The 16,556-nt window shown below is 51.3% G+C and overlaps 1 protein-coding gene across 6 annotated transcripts in view; it reads left to right on the top strand.

Moving 5' to 3' along the window:
• The first annotated feature begins 1,101 nt into the window (after positions 1–1,101).
• LOC121274682 (histone acetyltransferase KAT5) overlaps positions 1,102–16,556 on the top strand; it is a 59,329-nt gene continuing 43,874 nt past the window's right edge. For 2 of the 6 annotated variants that reach the window (XM_041181980.1, XM_041181977.1), the window contains exons 1-4: positions 1,102–1,312; positions 4,521–4,589; positions 8,675–8,811; positions 10,229–10,291. In XM_041181980.1, the coding sequence (XP_041037914.1) occupies positions 1,246–1,312; positions 4,521–4,589; positions 8,675–8,811; positions 10,229–10,291 (336 nt within the window). In that variant the 5' untranslated portion in view covers positions 1,102–1,245. Of the gene's footprint in view, positions 1,313–4,520; positions 4,590–8,674; positions 8,812–10,225; positions 10,292–16,556 lie in introns of all 6 variants that reach the window. The other 4 variants (XM_041181979.1, XM_041181976.1, XM_041181981.1 and 1 more) reach the window with 2 other exon arrangements.

Raw genomic sequence — 16,556 nt, 5'->3', positions numbered from 1 at the left:
AGGTGGAATGAGTGAGTGGAGGTGAATGAGTGAGTGGAGGTGAATGAGGGGGTGGAGGCAGAATGAGTGAGTGGAGGTGAATGAGGGGGTGGAGGTGGAATGAGGGGGTGGAGGTGGAATGAGGGGGTGGAGGTGGAATGAGGGGGTGGAGGTGGAATGAGTGAGTGGAGGTGAATGAGGGGGTGGAGGTGAATGAGGGGGTGGAGGTGGAATGAGTGAGTGGAGGTGAATGAGGGGGTGGAGGTGGAATGAGTGAGTGGAGGTGAATGAGGGGGTGGAGGTGGAATGAGGGGGTGGAGGTGGAATGAGGGGGTGGAGGTGAATGAGGGGGTGGAGGTGGAATGAGTGAGTGGAGGTGAATGAGGGGGTGGAGGTGGAATGAGGGGGGTGGAGGTGGAATGAGGGGGTGGAGGTGGAATGAGTGAGTGGAGGTGAATGAGGGGGTGGAGGTGAATGAGGGGGTGGAGGTGGAATGAGTGAGTGGAGGTGGAATGAGGGGGTGGAGGTGGAATGAGGGGGTGGAGGTGGAATGAGGGGGTGGAGGTGAATGAGGGGGTGGAGGTGGAATGAGGGGGTGGAGGTGAATGAGTGAGTGGAGGTGGAATGAGGGGGTGGAGGTGGAATGAGGGGGTGGAGGTGGAATGAGGGGGTGGAGGTGAATGAGGGGGTGGAGGTGGAATGAGGGGGGTGGAGGTGGAATGAGGGGGTGGAGGTAGAATGAGTGAGTGGAGGTGAATGAGGGGGTGGAGGTGAATGAGGGGGTGGAGGTGGAATGAGTGAGTGGAGGTGAATGAGGGGGTGGAGGTGGAATGAGGGGGTGGAGGTGGAATGAGGGGGTGGAGGTGGAATGAGGGAGTGGAGGGAGACAAGGTGGAAATGGAGAATTCCAGGAGACTGAGTCAGGCAGTCGGTTAGACACCTATGTAGCTGCTTTACACTGAATGGGGGCAGGAGGATGGAAATTCCCTGCAGGAGGGGCAAGAGGAGGCAGTAGGCGGAGGGGAGGGTTATTGAGGGGGGGTCAGGACGAGGTTCACTGATTTTTTTTTTACTTTGTGGATTTGGGTGCAGGCGGAGCGGCGGCCGCCCGGGCAACGGGAGGACCCCGGGGAGACAAGATGGCGGAGGCGGTGAGTCAGTGAAAAAAAAACCCCGGCAGAGAGAGAGAGAGAAACCGGAGCCGGGGAAAGGAAGAGACCGGCATTCTCGGTGTCTCCCTGACTCGGAGACAGCGCCGGGAGGAAGATGGAGGTGATTGAAGGATGTCGGCTCCCCGTCCTCAGGAGGAACCAGGAGAATGAGGACGAGTGGCGTAAGTATCCAAGATGGCGGGCTGAGTGGGGCGGGGAGGTTCCCCAAGTGCAGTACCTCCTCCCGGCCTCCCGGTGGCGCTGTTTATTCCGCTCCGCTTTTACCCAGAGTGCAGTGTCCCCTCCCAGCCTCCCGGTGGCGCTGTTTAACCCGTCCCCCCCAGCACCCCCGGGTGCAGTACCTCCTCCCGGCCTCCCGGTGGCGCTGTTTAACCCGCCTCCCCGCCCACCTACCCTGGCGCCCGGAGTGAAATACCTCCTCCTGGCCTCCTGGTGGCGCTGTTTACTCAGCTTCCCCACCCCCCGCACGGTACGCAGTACCTCCTCCAGGTCACCTGGTGGCGCTGTCCCCCCCCCCGGGCCCCTGGGTGCAATATCTCCTCCCCGCCGCCTTGTGGCGGTTTTTACAACACACTTCACTCCCCGGATGCAGTACCGCCTCCCAGTGGCGCTGTTTACTCCTCTCCCCTGAACCCCCCACCCCCGAGTGCAGTACTCGCCGCCCGGTGGCGATGCTTATAACACCCGCTCCACCCAGTGCATTACCTCCCCCCTGCCGCTCGACGAGGCGGCTTAATCCCCCCAAGTGCAGTACTCCTCTCCGCTGCCTGCTGTTGCTGCCACCTCAGAGTGCAGTACCTCTTCCCCACCGCCAGTGGCGCCGCTTCCTCAGGCTCCCTCAGAGTGCAGTACCTCTTCCCCACCGCCAGTGGCGCCACTACGGCATCCTCCCTCAGAGTGCAGTACCTCCTCCTCACCACCAGTGGCGCCGCTTCCTCAGGCTCCCTCAGAGTGCAGTACCTCCTCCCCACCACCAGAGGCGCCACTACCTCAGGCTCCCTCAGTGCAGTACCTTCTCTCCACCACCAGTGGCGCCACTACCTCAGGCTCCCTCAGAGTGCAAGAACCTCCTCCCCACCACCTGGTGGCTGCGTTCCCGCCAAGCAGTATCACCTCCCCATGGGCTCCGGGGAGGACCTGTGCTTGGTCCGCAGTTGTTCACAATCTATATAAATCATTTGGATGTGGGGACCAATTGTAATATTTCCACATTCATCTAAGGTTCTCTTATGTAAGGAGGTCACAGAGGGAGTGCAGTGGATGTTCACCAGATTAATCCTTGGGATGGCAGAATTGTCTTATGAGGAAAGATTGGGAGACTGGGTCTGTATTCCCTAGAGTTTCGAAGATTAAGGGGTGACCTCACTGAAGCTTACAAAATTCTTCCAGGGCGTGACAGGCTGGATGTAGATAAGATGTTTCCGTTGGCTGGTGAATCTAGGACCAGGGGACACAGTCTCAGGATAAGGGATAGGCCATTTAAGACTGAGCTGAGGAGGAGCTTCATCACTCAGAGGGGAATTCTCTACCCCCAGAGAGCTGTGAAAGCTCAATTATTGAGCGTATTCAAGACATCAATAGATTTCTGCAGAGTATTGACATCAAAGGGATATGGAGATAGTGCGTGATGGTGGTGTTGAGGTAGATGATCAGCCATGATTAGGGACGGGCAATAAAAATGCTGGTATTAGCCAGTGATGCCCACTTCCCATGACCGAGTAAAATAAATGATCAAATTCAACAGCAGAACATGCTCAATGGGCTGAATAGCCTATTCCTGTTCCTATGTTTGCCATCTGTGGCGCTGCTCCCCGCAATACCTCCTTCCCACCGTCCAGTGGTGCTGCTCCCTTTGAGTGCAATATCTCCTCCCCACTGCATGGTTGTGTCGCTTCCTCAGTGTGCAGCACCTCCTCTCAGCCACCCAGTGGGATTGCTCCCTGAGAGCAGTACCTCTTCCCAGCCACCCAGCGGCATTGCTCCCTGAGAGCAGTACCTCCTTCCAGCCACCCAGTGGCACTGCCCTCTGAGAGCAGTACCTCCTCCCAGCCACCAAGTGGCACTGTTCCTTGAGAGCAGTACCTCCTCCAAGCCACCCAGTGGCACTGCACCCTGAGAGCAGTACCTCCTCCAAGCCACCCAGTGACACTGCACCCTGAGAGCAGTACCTCCTCCAAGCCACCCAGTGGCACTGCACCCTGAGAGCAGTACCTCCTCCAAGCCACCCAGTGGCACTGCATCCTGAGAGCAGTACCTCCTCCCAACCACCCAGCGGCATTGCTCCCTGAGATCAGTACCTCTTCCCAGCCACCCAGCAGCATTGCTCCCTGAGAGCAGTACCTCCTCTCAGCCACCAAGTGGTACTGTTCCCTGAGAGCAGTACCTCCTCCCAGCCACCCAGTGGCACTGCACCCTGAGAGCAGCACCTCTTCCAAGCCACCCAGTGGCACTGCACCCTGAGAGCAGTACATCCTCCCAGTCACCCAGTGGCACTGCTCCCTGAGAGCAGTACCTCCTCCCAGCCACCCAGTGGCACTGCTCCCTGAGAGCAGTACCTCCTCCCAGTGGCACTGCACCTTGAGAGCAGTACCTCCTCCCAGCCACCCAGTGGCACTGCTCCTTGAGAGCAGTACCTCCTCCCCGCCACATGGTGATGCTGCTTTCTCCAAGTGAGAACCTCCCCCTCGCTGCCTCCCAGTAGTGCTATTCAGTAAGGGTGCAGTAACCTCCTCCCCACCACAAGGGGCAGTGCACTTGTCATTTAGGATTCAGTAACCACCTCCTCAGCACCAGGGGCGCTGATGTTGCTGTCAATCAGGGAAGGGAAGAGAAAGAAGGTGCATTTCTACAGGGATGTTTACCAACTCAGGAAGTCCCATAACACCCGACAGCCACTGAAATATCTTTGAAGTGTGGGCGCTGTTGGACAAACCATGCAGGTTGACACAAAGCACAAAGAAATGGATTTATCATCTGAAGCTGGACCCTAAATATTACCCAATCTTTGGCCAAGAAATGCTTAAAATGAACACCTCCAAATGCACCAATTCGTCAGCAGGCCAGTCAGTACCCATAAAGGCAAAGGTGTGTGTTTTAATATCAGAACGGGCTGGAGGGGCTGACTGGCCACCTCCTGTTCCTCAGATGGCGATGAGCGTGCAGTAAGACTGTCTGAGAGGAGGGGGATAACAAGGTAGGCAAGTATAGTGCATCCAGATAGAGAGGGATCTTCAGATAGCAAAGAGGCAGTGTGAGGTTCCAGTAACTGGGTCAAGAGGTGCCTGGGTTTGACGGTACAGTATGTGCGACTTGGTTGGATTTGTTCCAAGAGAATAATACTGACCTGCTATCTGTTCCTTTTCAATCCAGCACTTGCTGAAATCCTCAGTGTTAAAGACATCAGCGGGAGGAAGGTGTTCTATGTCCATTACATAGACTGTAAGTATTGCTTCACTGGCTCATTCTTCACTCTGTCCATTTACGACTTTGTCTTCCTATTGGAGCTTTATTACATTGTAAATGAGGTGGTACAGATCTGTCACTGTGTAACACTGAGGTACAGTACAGGTGGGGACAGGTCTGTCACTGTGTAACACTGAGGTACAGTACAGGTGGGGACAGGTCTGTCACTGTGTAACACTGAGGTACAGTACAGGTGGGGACAGGTCTGTCACTGTGTAACACTCGGGTACAGTACTGGTGGGGACAGATCTGTCACTGTATAACACTGAGGTACAGTACAGGTGGGGACAGATCTGTCACTGTATAACACTGAGGTACAGTACAGGTGGGGACAGATCTGTCACTGTATAACACTGAGGTACAGTACAGGTGGGGACAGGTCTGTCACTGTGTAACACTGAGGTACAGTACAGGTGGGGACAGGTCTGTCACTGTGTAACACTCGGGTACAGTACTGGTGGGGACAGGTCTGTCACTGTGTAACACTGAGGTACAGTACAGGTGGGGACAGGTCTGTCACTGTGTAACACTGAGGTACAGTACAGGTGGGGACAGGTCTGTCACTGTGTAACACTGAGGTACAGTACTGGTGGGGACAGGTCTGTCACTGTGTAACACTGGGGTACAGTACTGGTGGGGACAGGTCTGTCACTGTGTAACACTGGGGTACAGTACCGGTGGGGACAGGTCTGTCACTGTGTAACACTGAGGTACAGTACAGGTGGGGACAGGTCTGTCACTGTGTAACACTCGGGTACAGTACTGGTGGGGACAGGTCTGTCACTGTGTAACACTGAGGTACAGTACAGGTGGGGACAGGTCTGTCACTGTGTAACACTGAGGTACAGTACAGGTGGGGACAGGTCTGTCACTGTGTAACACTGAGGTACAGTACTGGTGGGGACAGGTCTGTCACTGTGTAACACTGGGGTACAGTACTGGTGGGGACAGGTCTGTCACTGTGTAACACTGGGGTACAGTACTGGTGGGTACAGATCTGTCAATGTATAACACTGAGGTACAGTACAGGTGGGGACAGATCTGTCACTGTGTAACACTGAGGTACAGTACAGGTGGGGACAGATCTGTCACTGTGTAACACTGAGGTACAGTACAGGTGGGGACAGGTCTGTCACTGTGTAACACTGAGGTACAGTACAGGTGGGGACAGGTCTGTCACTGTGTAACACTGAGGTACAGTACTGGTGGGGACAGGTCTGTCACTGTGTAACACTGAGGTACAGTACTGGTGGGGACAGGTCTGTCACTGTGTAACACTGGGGTACAGTACTGGTGGGGACAGGTCTGTCACTGTGTAACACTGGGGTACAGTACAGGTGGGGACAGGTCTGTCACTGTATAACACTGAGGTACAGTACTGGTGGGGACAGGTCTGTCACTGTGTAACACTGGGGTACAGTACAGGTGGGGACAGGTCTGTCACTGTATAACACTGAGGTACAGTACAGGTGGGGACAGGTCTGTCACTGTATAACACTGAGGTACAGTACAGGTGGGGACAGGTCTGTCACTGTATAACACTGAGGTACAGTACAGGTGGGGACAGGTCTGTCACTGTATAACACTGAGGTACAGTACTGGTGGGGACAGGTCTGTCACTGTATAACACTGAGGTACAGTACTGGTGGGGACGGGTCTGTCACTGTATAACACTGGGGTACAGTACTGGTGGAGACAGGTCTGTCACTGTGTAACACTGGGGTACAGTACTGGTGGGGACGGGTCTGTCACTGTATAACACTGAGGTACAGTACTGGTGGGGACAGGTCTGTCACTGTATAACACTGGGGTACAGTACTGGTGGGGCCAAGTCTGTCACTGTGTAACACTGAGGTACAGTACAGGTGGGGACAGGTCTGTCACTGTGTAACACTGAGGTACAGTACAGGTGGAGACAGGTCTGTCACTGTGTAACACTGGGGTACAGTACTGGTGGGGACGGGTCTGTCACTGTGTAACACTGAGGTACAGTACAGGTGGAGACAGGTCTGTCACTGTGTAACACTGGGGTACAGTACTGGTGGGGACGGGTCTGTCACTGTGTAACACTGAGGTACAGTACAGGTGGAGACAGGTCTGTCACTGTGTAACACTGGGGTACAGTACTGGTGGGGACAGGTCTGTCACTGTATAACACTGGGGTACAGTACTGGTGGGGACAGGTCTGTCACTGTATAACACTGGGGTACAGTACTGGTGGGGACAGGTCTGTCACTGTGTAACACTGAGGTACAGTACAGGTGGGGACAGGTCTGTCACTGTATAACACTGGGGTACAGTACTGGTGGGGACAGGTCTGTCACTGTGTAACACTGAGGTACAGTACAGGTGGGGACAGGTCTGTCACTGTATAACACTGGGGTACAGTACTGGTGGGGACGGGTCTGTCACTGTGTAAAACTGAGGTACAGTACAGGTGGAGACAGGTCTGTCACTGTGTAACACTGAGGTACAGTACAGGTGGGGACAGGTCTGTCACTGTATAACACTGGGGTACAGTACTGGTGGGGACAGGTCTGTCACTGTATAACACTGGGGTACAGTACTGGTGGGGACAGGTCTGTCACTGTGTAACACTGAGGTACAGTACAGGTGGGGACAGGTCTGTCACTGTATAACACTGGGGTACAGTACTGGTGGGGACAGGTCTGTCACTGTGTAACACTGAGGTACAGTACAGGTGGGGACAGGTCTGTCACTGTATAACACTGGGGTACAGTACTGGTGGGGACGGGTCTGTCACTGTGTAACACTGAGGTACAGTACAGGTGGAGACAGGTCTGTCACTGTGTAACACTGGGGTACAGTACTGGTGGGGACAGGTCTGTCACTGTATAACACTGGGGTACAGTACTGGTGGGGACAGGTCTGTCACTGTATAACACTGGGGTACAGTACTGGTGGGGACAGGTCTGTCACTGTATAACACTGGGGTACAGTACTGGTGGGGACAGGTCTGTCACTGTGTAACACTGGGATACAGTACTGGTGGGGACGGGTCTGTCACCGTATAACATTGGGGTACAGTACTGGTGGGGACAGGTCTGTCACTGTGTAACACTGGGGTACAGTACTGGTGGGGACGGGTCTGTCACTGTATTACACAGGGCTACAGTACTGGTGGGGACAGGTCTGTCACTGTGTAACACTGGGGTACAGTACTTGTGGGGACGGGTCTGTCACTGTATAACACTGGGGTACAGTACTGGTGCGGACAGGTCTGTCACTGTATAACACTGGGGTACAGTACTGGTGGGGACAGGTCTGTCACTGTATAACACTGGGGTACAGTACTGGTGGGGACAGGTCTGTCACTGTATAACACTGGGGTACAGTACTGGTGGGGACAGGTCTGTCACTGTGTAACACTGGGGTACAGTACTGGTGGGGACGGGTCTGTCACTGTATTACACAGGGCTACAGTACTGGTGGGGACAGGTCTGTCACTGTGTAACACTGGGGTACAGTACTGGTGGGGACCGGTCTGTCGCTGTATAACACTGGGGTACAGTACTGGTGGGGACAGGTCTGTCAATGTATAACACTGGGGTACAGTACTGGTGGGGACAGGTCTGTCAGTGTATAACACTGGGGTACAGTACTGGTGGGGACAGGTCTGTCAGTGTATAACACTGGGGTACAGTACTGGTGGGGACAGGTCTGTCAGTGTATAACACTGGGGTACAGTACTGGTGGGGACAGGTCTGTCAGTGTATAACACTGGGGTACAGTACTGGTGGGGACAGGTCTGTCAATGTATAACACTGGGGTACAATACTGGTGGGGAAGGGTCTGTCACTGTGTGACTCAGTGGGGTTGAATGGCCTACCCCTCATGTCCTATGTTGTTAGTGTCCCCTGGGTGGGGACTTGCAGCTTTGGGGCCGCAGGGAGCTCCAGCATTACCAGCTCTGCTGTAAAGGTACCGGCATTGATCGCGGGTCCAGTAAAGGTGTTAATCGGGGGTGGGGTGGGGGCGGTGTCACTGGGGTGAAATTGTTGTTGGTGAAGGTTTCAAACCCCATTGCTGCTTCTCTACAGTTAACAAACGTCTGGATGAGTGGGTGACCCCTGAGCGGTTGGACTTGAAGAAAATCCAATTCCCAAAAAAGGAGGCGAAAACTCCAACGAAGAACGGACTCCCAGGCTCCCGGCCGAACTCTCCCGAGAGGGAACTGGTAAAGAGCTGTTTCATCGTGTTTGTTCCATAGCCGTAGGTGGGGTAGATGGGGGGTGGAGGTGCTAAAGGGAGGGGGCAGGGTGGAGGGCTGTGAGGGTCGAAGGGGCTGGGGGGGTTGCGGTGAGTAGGGGGGGATAGAGGGGCCTCAGGTTGTGTGGGGATAGTGGCAGGGGGTCAGAGAGAGAAGAGGGGAGCTAAAGGGAGGGGGCACAGTGGAGGGGAGAGAAGGGCCAAAGGGGGTGTGAGTTAGGGGGGAGAGAGGGGCCACGTGACAAAAGAGTGGGTGGGTGAGAGAGGGGCTATGGGGGGAGGGGGGTCCATGCGGAGAGAGTGGGGGCCACTATGCGGGGGTGGGCAAGAGAGAAGCCATGGTTGGGGGGGGTGGGGGTATGAGTGGGGGATGAGAGAGAGAGGCCACAGGGGGAGAGCTGGAGGGGAGAGCTGCGCCATGTGGGGGAGAGTGGGAGGGGGGAGAGAGGCCATAGGGGGAGATTCGGGGGTTGAGAGAAGGGCCATGGTGGGGAGAGTGGGGTTGGGGGGGGAGGTGAGAGAGGGATTATGGGATAGAGAGTTGGGGGGGGGTGAGAGAGGGATTATAAGGAGAGGGATTGAGGGAGTGTGAGGTTTCGGGGGGGTGAGAGAGGGGCTATGCAAGGAGGGAAAGGATACAAATAGCTAAGGGGAGGGGGACATTCAGAGAGTTACTGGTGGTGGTGAGTGTGGGGATATTCGGGGGGTTGGTTAAAGAAGGATTTGAGGTTGGGGTTTAGGATGTTATGGGGAAGCTGTGTGGGGATATGGGTGGATGGTTAAAAGATGGGTTATGCGAATGTGTTACAAGGTAAGAAATGTGTCCAGGAGTGTGGGGAGGGAATAGGAGAGCCTTGCATTTATATAGCACCTTTCACAACCTCAGGACACCTCCCACAGCGCTTTACAGCCAATGAGGATTCTGCTGAACCTGCGCTGAACCCCCTCCAAGGTCAACATCTCTTCCTAAGGGGGCAGGGCCCAGGACTGACCCCAGTTACTCCGGACTGGGGGGGTCTGAGCAGAGCTTCGTACAAATTGTAATGTAACTTCCAGCCCGCGGTATTCTGGAGCCCTTGAGAGAAAGGCTGACTGTTTAAATATTTGTGTTGTTCCTGTCCAATAGCTTTTAACTATTGCTTAGACCCCTAATTCTCTCTGTTATGTGCTGTGTGAACTGGTCTCAGTTGGGTGGCTGTGAGGGGAAGCAGTTCGTTATGGTGTCTCCCCTGACCGAGAGAGAGAGAGCTGGGGAACAGGAGGAGGCGATAGGGAAGAGGGAGTTCTAGTGAGTCCCTGGAACATTTTTAAGCCTGATCAGGCAGCCATATATGTGTTGTTGGACCATGTACGTGAGTAACCTGATGTCTATTCCTCCTCAGAAGAAGACACTCGATCTTTCACTGCACGCTTCAACAGCAGGAATTGACAAAACCATTGCAATGCCGGTACAGCATGTTTCTTAATAATATAGCCACAGGGCTGTCTACCTTCTAGTCAATGTTATTAATAACTGTGAGTGCAGTCCTCATCTCCCACCCCAACAAACAGTTTGCTTGTTTTCTGTTTCCGATCGCTGAGGGAGTGCTGCGACCACTTGCCTCTACCATCATCCTGCTTCTCATTCTCTCCCGCCTCCCCAAATTCACCTCCCCCACAGCTTTATCCAGATCCTGCTCCTCTGGAGTTGGGAGTTTGTATGAGGATAGCTTAATTGCCTCGACAGTTCTCTGCCCCTGCCTTAGTCCCTTCGCCTTGTCATTGCAGAGCCAGGCAGCGTTGAGACTGTTCGTCTCTCCTCACTGCTCATGCTAATTGTTTTGGTTTTAGGGCAGCAGATGGTTTCCTGCTTCCCAGTTAGTTAAGTTAGTGCTTTAAACTAAATAGAGGGGGAGGGGGAGGGTTCTGCAAGGGGGCTACGTAGGCTTACAAAGCAAAAGGAATTGGCAGTCTTGCAGGGCAGCTATTTAGGTAATGATACCCAGAGTATGACAGGAAGGGACACAGTGTACAAACATTAAAAAAAACAGTATTCAGAACAAAATAAGTGAATTAACGGCACAATTGGAGGTTAATGGGTATGATCTTATAGCCATTATGGAGACCTGGTTACAAGGAGATCAAAGCTGGGAATTAAACATTCAGGGGTATGAGCCTTTTTGAAAGGACAATCAGGAGGGAAAAGGTGGTGGGGTAGCTTTGTTAGTATGAGATGTAATAAGTGCAATCGCAAGAAAGGATCTTGGATCGGAAGATGTAGAATCCATATGGGTGGAGGTAAGAAATAACAAGGGGAAGCAGACACTGGTGGGAGAAGTCTATAGGCCCTCGAACTGTAGCTATACTGTAGGACAGAGAATAAATCAGGAGATAATGAGGGCAGGTAAAAGAGGCAGTACATTAATCATGGGCGACTTTAATCATCATGTAGATTGGGAAAATCAAATTGGCAGAGATAGACATGAGCAAGAATTCATAGAGTGTATTCAGGACTGTTTCCTAGAACAATATGTTGTGGATCCAACCAGGGATCAGGCTATTTTGGATCTGGTAATGTGTAATGAGGCAGGTTTAATAAATGATCTCAGAGTAAAAGATGCCCGAGGAAACTGATCATAATATGGTAGAATTTAGCATTCATTTTGAGAGTGAGAAACTTGGGTCAAAAACAAATGTGCTAAACTGAAATAAGGGTAATTACAAAGGAATGAGGGCAGAGTTGGCTGGAGTGGACTGGGAACGGAGTTTAGCAGAAAACACAGCTGATGAACAATGACAGACGTTTAAGAAAATAGTTCATGATTCACAACAAAGATATATCCCAGTGAGGAAGAAGGATTCTAGGAAGGGGATAAACCAACCATGGTTAATCAAGGAAGTTAAGGATAGTATCAAATTGAAAGAAAAAACATACAATGTGGCAAAGATTAGTAATGAGCCTGAGGATTGGGAAAGTTATAAAAAACCAACAAAAGATGTCCAAAATAATAATAAAGAGGGAGAAAATAAACTGAGGGTAAACTAGCAAGTGTATAAAAACGGATAGTAAGAACTTCTTTAAATAAATAAAAAGGAGTAGAGGGACCAAAGTGAACATAGGCCCCTTAGAGAATGAGGCTGGGGGAATAATAATGGGGAGCCAGGAAATGACAGAGGAGTTGAATAAATACTTTGCTTCAGTCTTCACAGTAGAAGACACTAGTAGCATTCCAAAAATACGAAATAATCAAGGGGCAAAAGAGGGGGAGGAAATAAACACAACTATCACTAGAGAAAAAGTACTAGGGAAACTAATGGGGCTAAAGGCCGATAAGTCCCCTGGACCCTGGATGGGTTGCATCCTAGGATATTAAAGGAAGTAGTTACAGAGATAGTGGATGCACTGGTAGTAATCTTCCAAGAATCCCTAGGTTCTGGAAAAGTCCCAGAGGATTGGAAAACTGCCAATGTAACACCCTTATTCAAAAAGGGAGGGAGACAAAAAACAGGTAACTATAGGCCTGTTAGCTTAACATCTGTCATTGGGAAAATGTTAGAGTCTATTATAAAGGATCTAATAGCAGAGCATTTAGAATTACATTATATAATCAAGCAGAGTCAGCAAGACTTCGTGAAGGAGAAATCATGCCTGACAAATTAATTAGAATTCTTTGAGGAGGTAACAAGCAGGATAGATAAAGGGGAACCAGTAGATGTAATGCATTTGGATTTCCAAAAGGCGTTTGATAAGGTATTGCATATAAGGCTACTTAATAAGATAAGAGCCCATGGTGTTGGGGTAGTATATTAGCATGGATAGAGGATTGGCTAACTAATAGAAGACAGAGAGTTGGGTAAGGGGGGCATTTTCGGGATAGCAACCTGCAACTAGTGGTGCCACAGGGATTAGTGCTGAGGCCTCAATTATTTACAATATATATTAATGACTTGGATGAGGGAAGTGAATGTACTATCGCCAAGTTTGCAGATGATACAATAGGTGGGAAGGCAAGTGGTGAGGGTGACACAAAGAGTCTACAGAGAGATAGAGACAGGTTAAGTGAGTGGGCAAAAACTTGGCAGATGTGGGAAAATGTGAGGTTCTGCAGGAGGAATAGAGGAGCTGAATATTATTTACATGGAGAAAGACTGCAGAAAGCTGCAGCACAGAGGGATTTGGGGGTCCTCGTGCATGAATCACAAAAAGCTAGCATACAAGTTCAGCAGGTAATAGGGAAGGCAAATGGAATGTTGGCCTTTATTTCAAAGGGAATGGAGTATAAAAATAGGGAAGTCTTGCTAAAACTATACAAGGCACTAGTTAGACCACACCTAGAATATTGTGAACTGTTCTGGGTCCCCTTATCTAAGGAAAGATATACTGACATTGGAGGCAGTTCAGAGAAGGTTCACTAGGTTGATTCCAGGTATGGAGGGATTTTCTTATGAGGAGGGGTTGAGTAGGTTGGGCCTGTACTCACTGGAGTTTAGAAGAATGAGAGGCAACCTTATTGAAACATATAAGATTCTTAGGGAGCGTGACAGGGTAGATGCTGAGAGGTTGTTTCCCCTTGTGGGAGAGTCTAGGACCAGAGGGCATAATCTCAGAGTAAGGGGTCACCCATTTAAAACAGAGATGAGGAGGAATCTCTTCTCTCAGAGGGTTAGTCAATCTGTGGACTTCCTTACCACAGAGGGCTGTAGAGGCTGGGTCATTGAGTATATTCAAGGCTGAGATAGACAGATTTTTAATCAGTAAGGGAATCAAGGGTTATGGGGAAAAGGCAGGAAAGTAGAGTTGAGGATTATCAGATCAGCCATGATCTCGTTGAATGGCGGAGCAGACTTGATGGGCCGAATGGCCTACTTCTGCTCCTACACCTTATGGTCTTATGCAATTAGAAGTTCACTAACCAGGACAGTTTGCACGGACTAGGCTCGTATTCCCTTGAGTATAGGAGATTAAGGGATGATCTAATTGAGGGTTTAAGATACTTCAAGGGTTCAACAGGGTCGATAGAAAGAAACTAGTGGTGGTGGAGGGGGAGTCCAGAACAAGGGGGCAGAACCTGAAAATTCAAACCGGGCTGTTCAGGGGTGATGTCAGGAAGCACTTCCTCACACAAAGGGGAGTGGGAATCGGGAATTCTCCCCCCACAAAAAGCTGTCGAGGTTGGGGGTCAATTGGAAATGTCCAAACTGAGATTGATAGACTTTTGTTGGGTAAGGGAATTAAGGGTTACTGAACCAAGGCGCGTAAATGGAGTTAAGTCAAGAGCTAATTGAATGGTGGAATAGGCTCAAGGGGGCTCCCACTGATTGTTTCTCCTCCTTCTCCCTTAACCCATTAATATCAACTACTAATTCGCCTAGCAGAACCCACTTGGGGACTGTGGTGGGTGCAGAACCTGGAACTGGTGACATGTAGTTTGGGCCTGTACCCATTGGAGTTTAGAAGAATGGGAGGCGATCATATTGAGACATATAAGACCCTGAGGGGCCTTGACAGGGTGGATGCTTCTCCGTGGTGGGGGAATCTTGAACGAGGGGGTCACAGTTTCAGAATAAGGGGTCTCCCATTTAAGACGGAGATGAGGAGGAATTTCTTCTCTCAGAGGGTGGTCCGAATGTGGAATTCGCTCCCCCCAAAGGCTGAGTTAGACAGACTTTTGATCGACAAGGGAGTCTAGGGATGTTGGGGGGACAGATGGGAAAGTGGAGTTAAGGCCTCAATCAGATCAACTATTATCTTATTGAATGGCAAAGCAGGCTCGATGGGTTGAACGGCTTACTCCTGTTCCTGTGTGAACTCGGGTCAGCCCAAGTATTAAGGTTATTTTGGAGTGGGATCTGAGCTTAATCTGCTGAAGTGCTTGCATTCCATTGCCATTGATTTACCCCAAGGGTTTAATTGATAAACCCATTGTCCAGTGTGGCTTGGAGCCATACAGTTGACTGAGGTGCTGGTGTGGGAGGTGTGGGCTTGGTGGGGGGGTGGGGTGGGAGGTGTGAGTATCAGCCTCGTTTCCCAGTCCTGACCTCGGCCAGTAAATCTGTGTGTGACCACTCTCCCGTCTGAGTCGGAAGAACCCGGGTCCGAGCCCCACACCAAAGACTCGAGCCCCATAATCCAGGATGACACTCCCAGTGCAGTGCTGAGGGAGCGCTGCCCTGTCAGAGGGTATCCCCTATTTGATGAGGCCCTGCCTGCCCTCCGGGGTGGATGTAAAATACCCAACGGCTGCTATTTCGTAAAAGAACGAGAGAGTTCTCCCCGATCTCTTGGGGGCCAATATTTATCCCTCAACCAACATTGCTAAAAACAGATGATCTGGTCATTAATTTAATCGTGGGAGCTTGCTGTGCGCAAATTGGATGCCACATTTGCTACATTATAACTGCGACTAAACTTCAAAAAAGTATGTCATTGTCTGTGAAGCACTTTGGGATGTCCTGAGGTGGTGAAAGGAGCTGGAGAGATGGGAGTTTTACTTTCTGTAGTAGAGTTCCTGTTGTGTTAACGTGTATTGTACCAGCATTGCGTTGTCTGTGAAGGACACTTATCCATCCGACGCCTAGCTTAGTCAAACTGTGCAGAAATGATGCAGGTTGGACCTCTGTTAACGGGGAGCTGGCTCACAGTTTTGCCACTACATGTGGCTGGCTGATGTGTTTAACTTGCAAAGTGTGCCAGCAATCCGTGACGAAAGGAGTTAGCAGACTGTTTGCAACTTTGAGTTCTCCCCGGTGTCCTGGGGCCAATATTCATCTCTCAACCAACATCACTAACATTAAAAAAAAAGAAATCACCTGCTTCTCTGGGATCTTGCTATGCGCAGACCAGCTGCCACCCTTGCTGGACAGGGCTTTGGAGCATTGAGACGTGGCGAAAGTGACTGTTTAAATGCAAGTCTTTCTTTATCCTAGCGGGGAGTTGCTGCGGTTAACTCAGTAGCATTGGGCTAGGGAAGTGAGAGAGAAAAATCAGCTTGGATTCCTTCCCTGGCCCTTGCTGGATAGTACATGTGAGTGAGCGAGCATTCAGGCAAAATTGGCACTGCTCTTGGCTGCATCGCCCCAGCTGGAGGGAGAGCCTGTGAGAGACGCATTGTCTAGTCTTAGGCTTGTAGGACAAAGGTGATCGATCAGTCCCTGTACAACACATACCAGAGTGAGGGCCGACATCTACAAGAGCTGCAACACTTGTGGAACGTGGCTCTGCTTGGGGCTGGCAGAACCAGTGTGACCAACCAATTAACCGAGATCCCCGCTGTCTGAATGGGCCCCTCACATCTAGAGAGTTTTAGTTTCTGGCCCCTGGGATGGGATAGGGGGATCTGAAGTATTGCGATCCCACACTTCACAAAATGTCGACTTACCAAGAGCCTTTAAGGGTAAAACGCCCCCAAGGCGCTTCACAGGAATGTAAATCGGGTGGAATCTGACACTGAGTCTCTTACATTAGAGGCAGGTGGACCAAAAGCTCGGTCAAAGAGGTCGGTTTTAAGGAGGAGAGAGGGACAGTGAGGTTTAGGGAGGGAATTCCAGAGCTCAGGGTCTCCTAGGCAGCTGAAGGCACGGCCGCCAATGGTGGAGCGATGGGAATCGGGGGATGATCAAGAGGCTGGAATTGGAGGAGTGCAGAGATCTGGGAGGGTTGTAGGGGCTGGAGGAGGTTACAGAGATAGGGAGGGTCGTAGGGGCCGGAGGAGGAGGGTTGTAGAGGCTGGAGGA

The sequence above is a fragment of the Carcharodon carcharias genome, assembly GCF_017639515.1.
Source record: "Carcharodon carcharias isolate sCarCar2 chromosome 37 unlocalized genomic scaffold, sCarCar2.pri SUPER_37_unloc_2, whole genome shotgun sequence".
Lineage (NCBI taxonomy): Eukaryota > Metazoa > Chordata > Chondrichthyes > Lamniformes > Lamnidae > Carcharodon > Carcharodon carcharias.
Note: the sequence above shows the minus strand (reverse complement) of the source record. Positions and strands in the feature narration are given on the sequence as shown.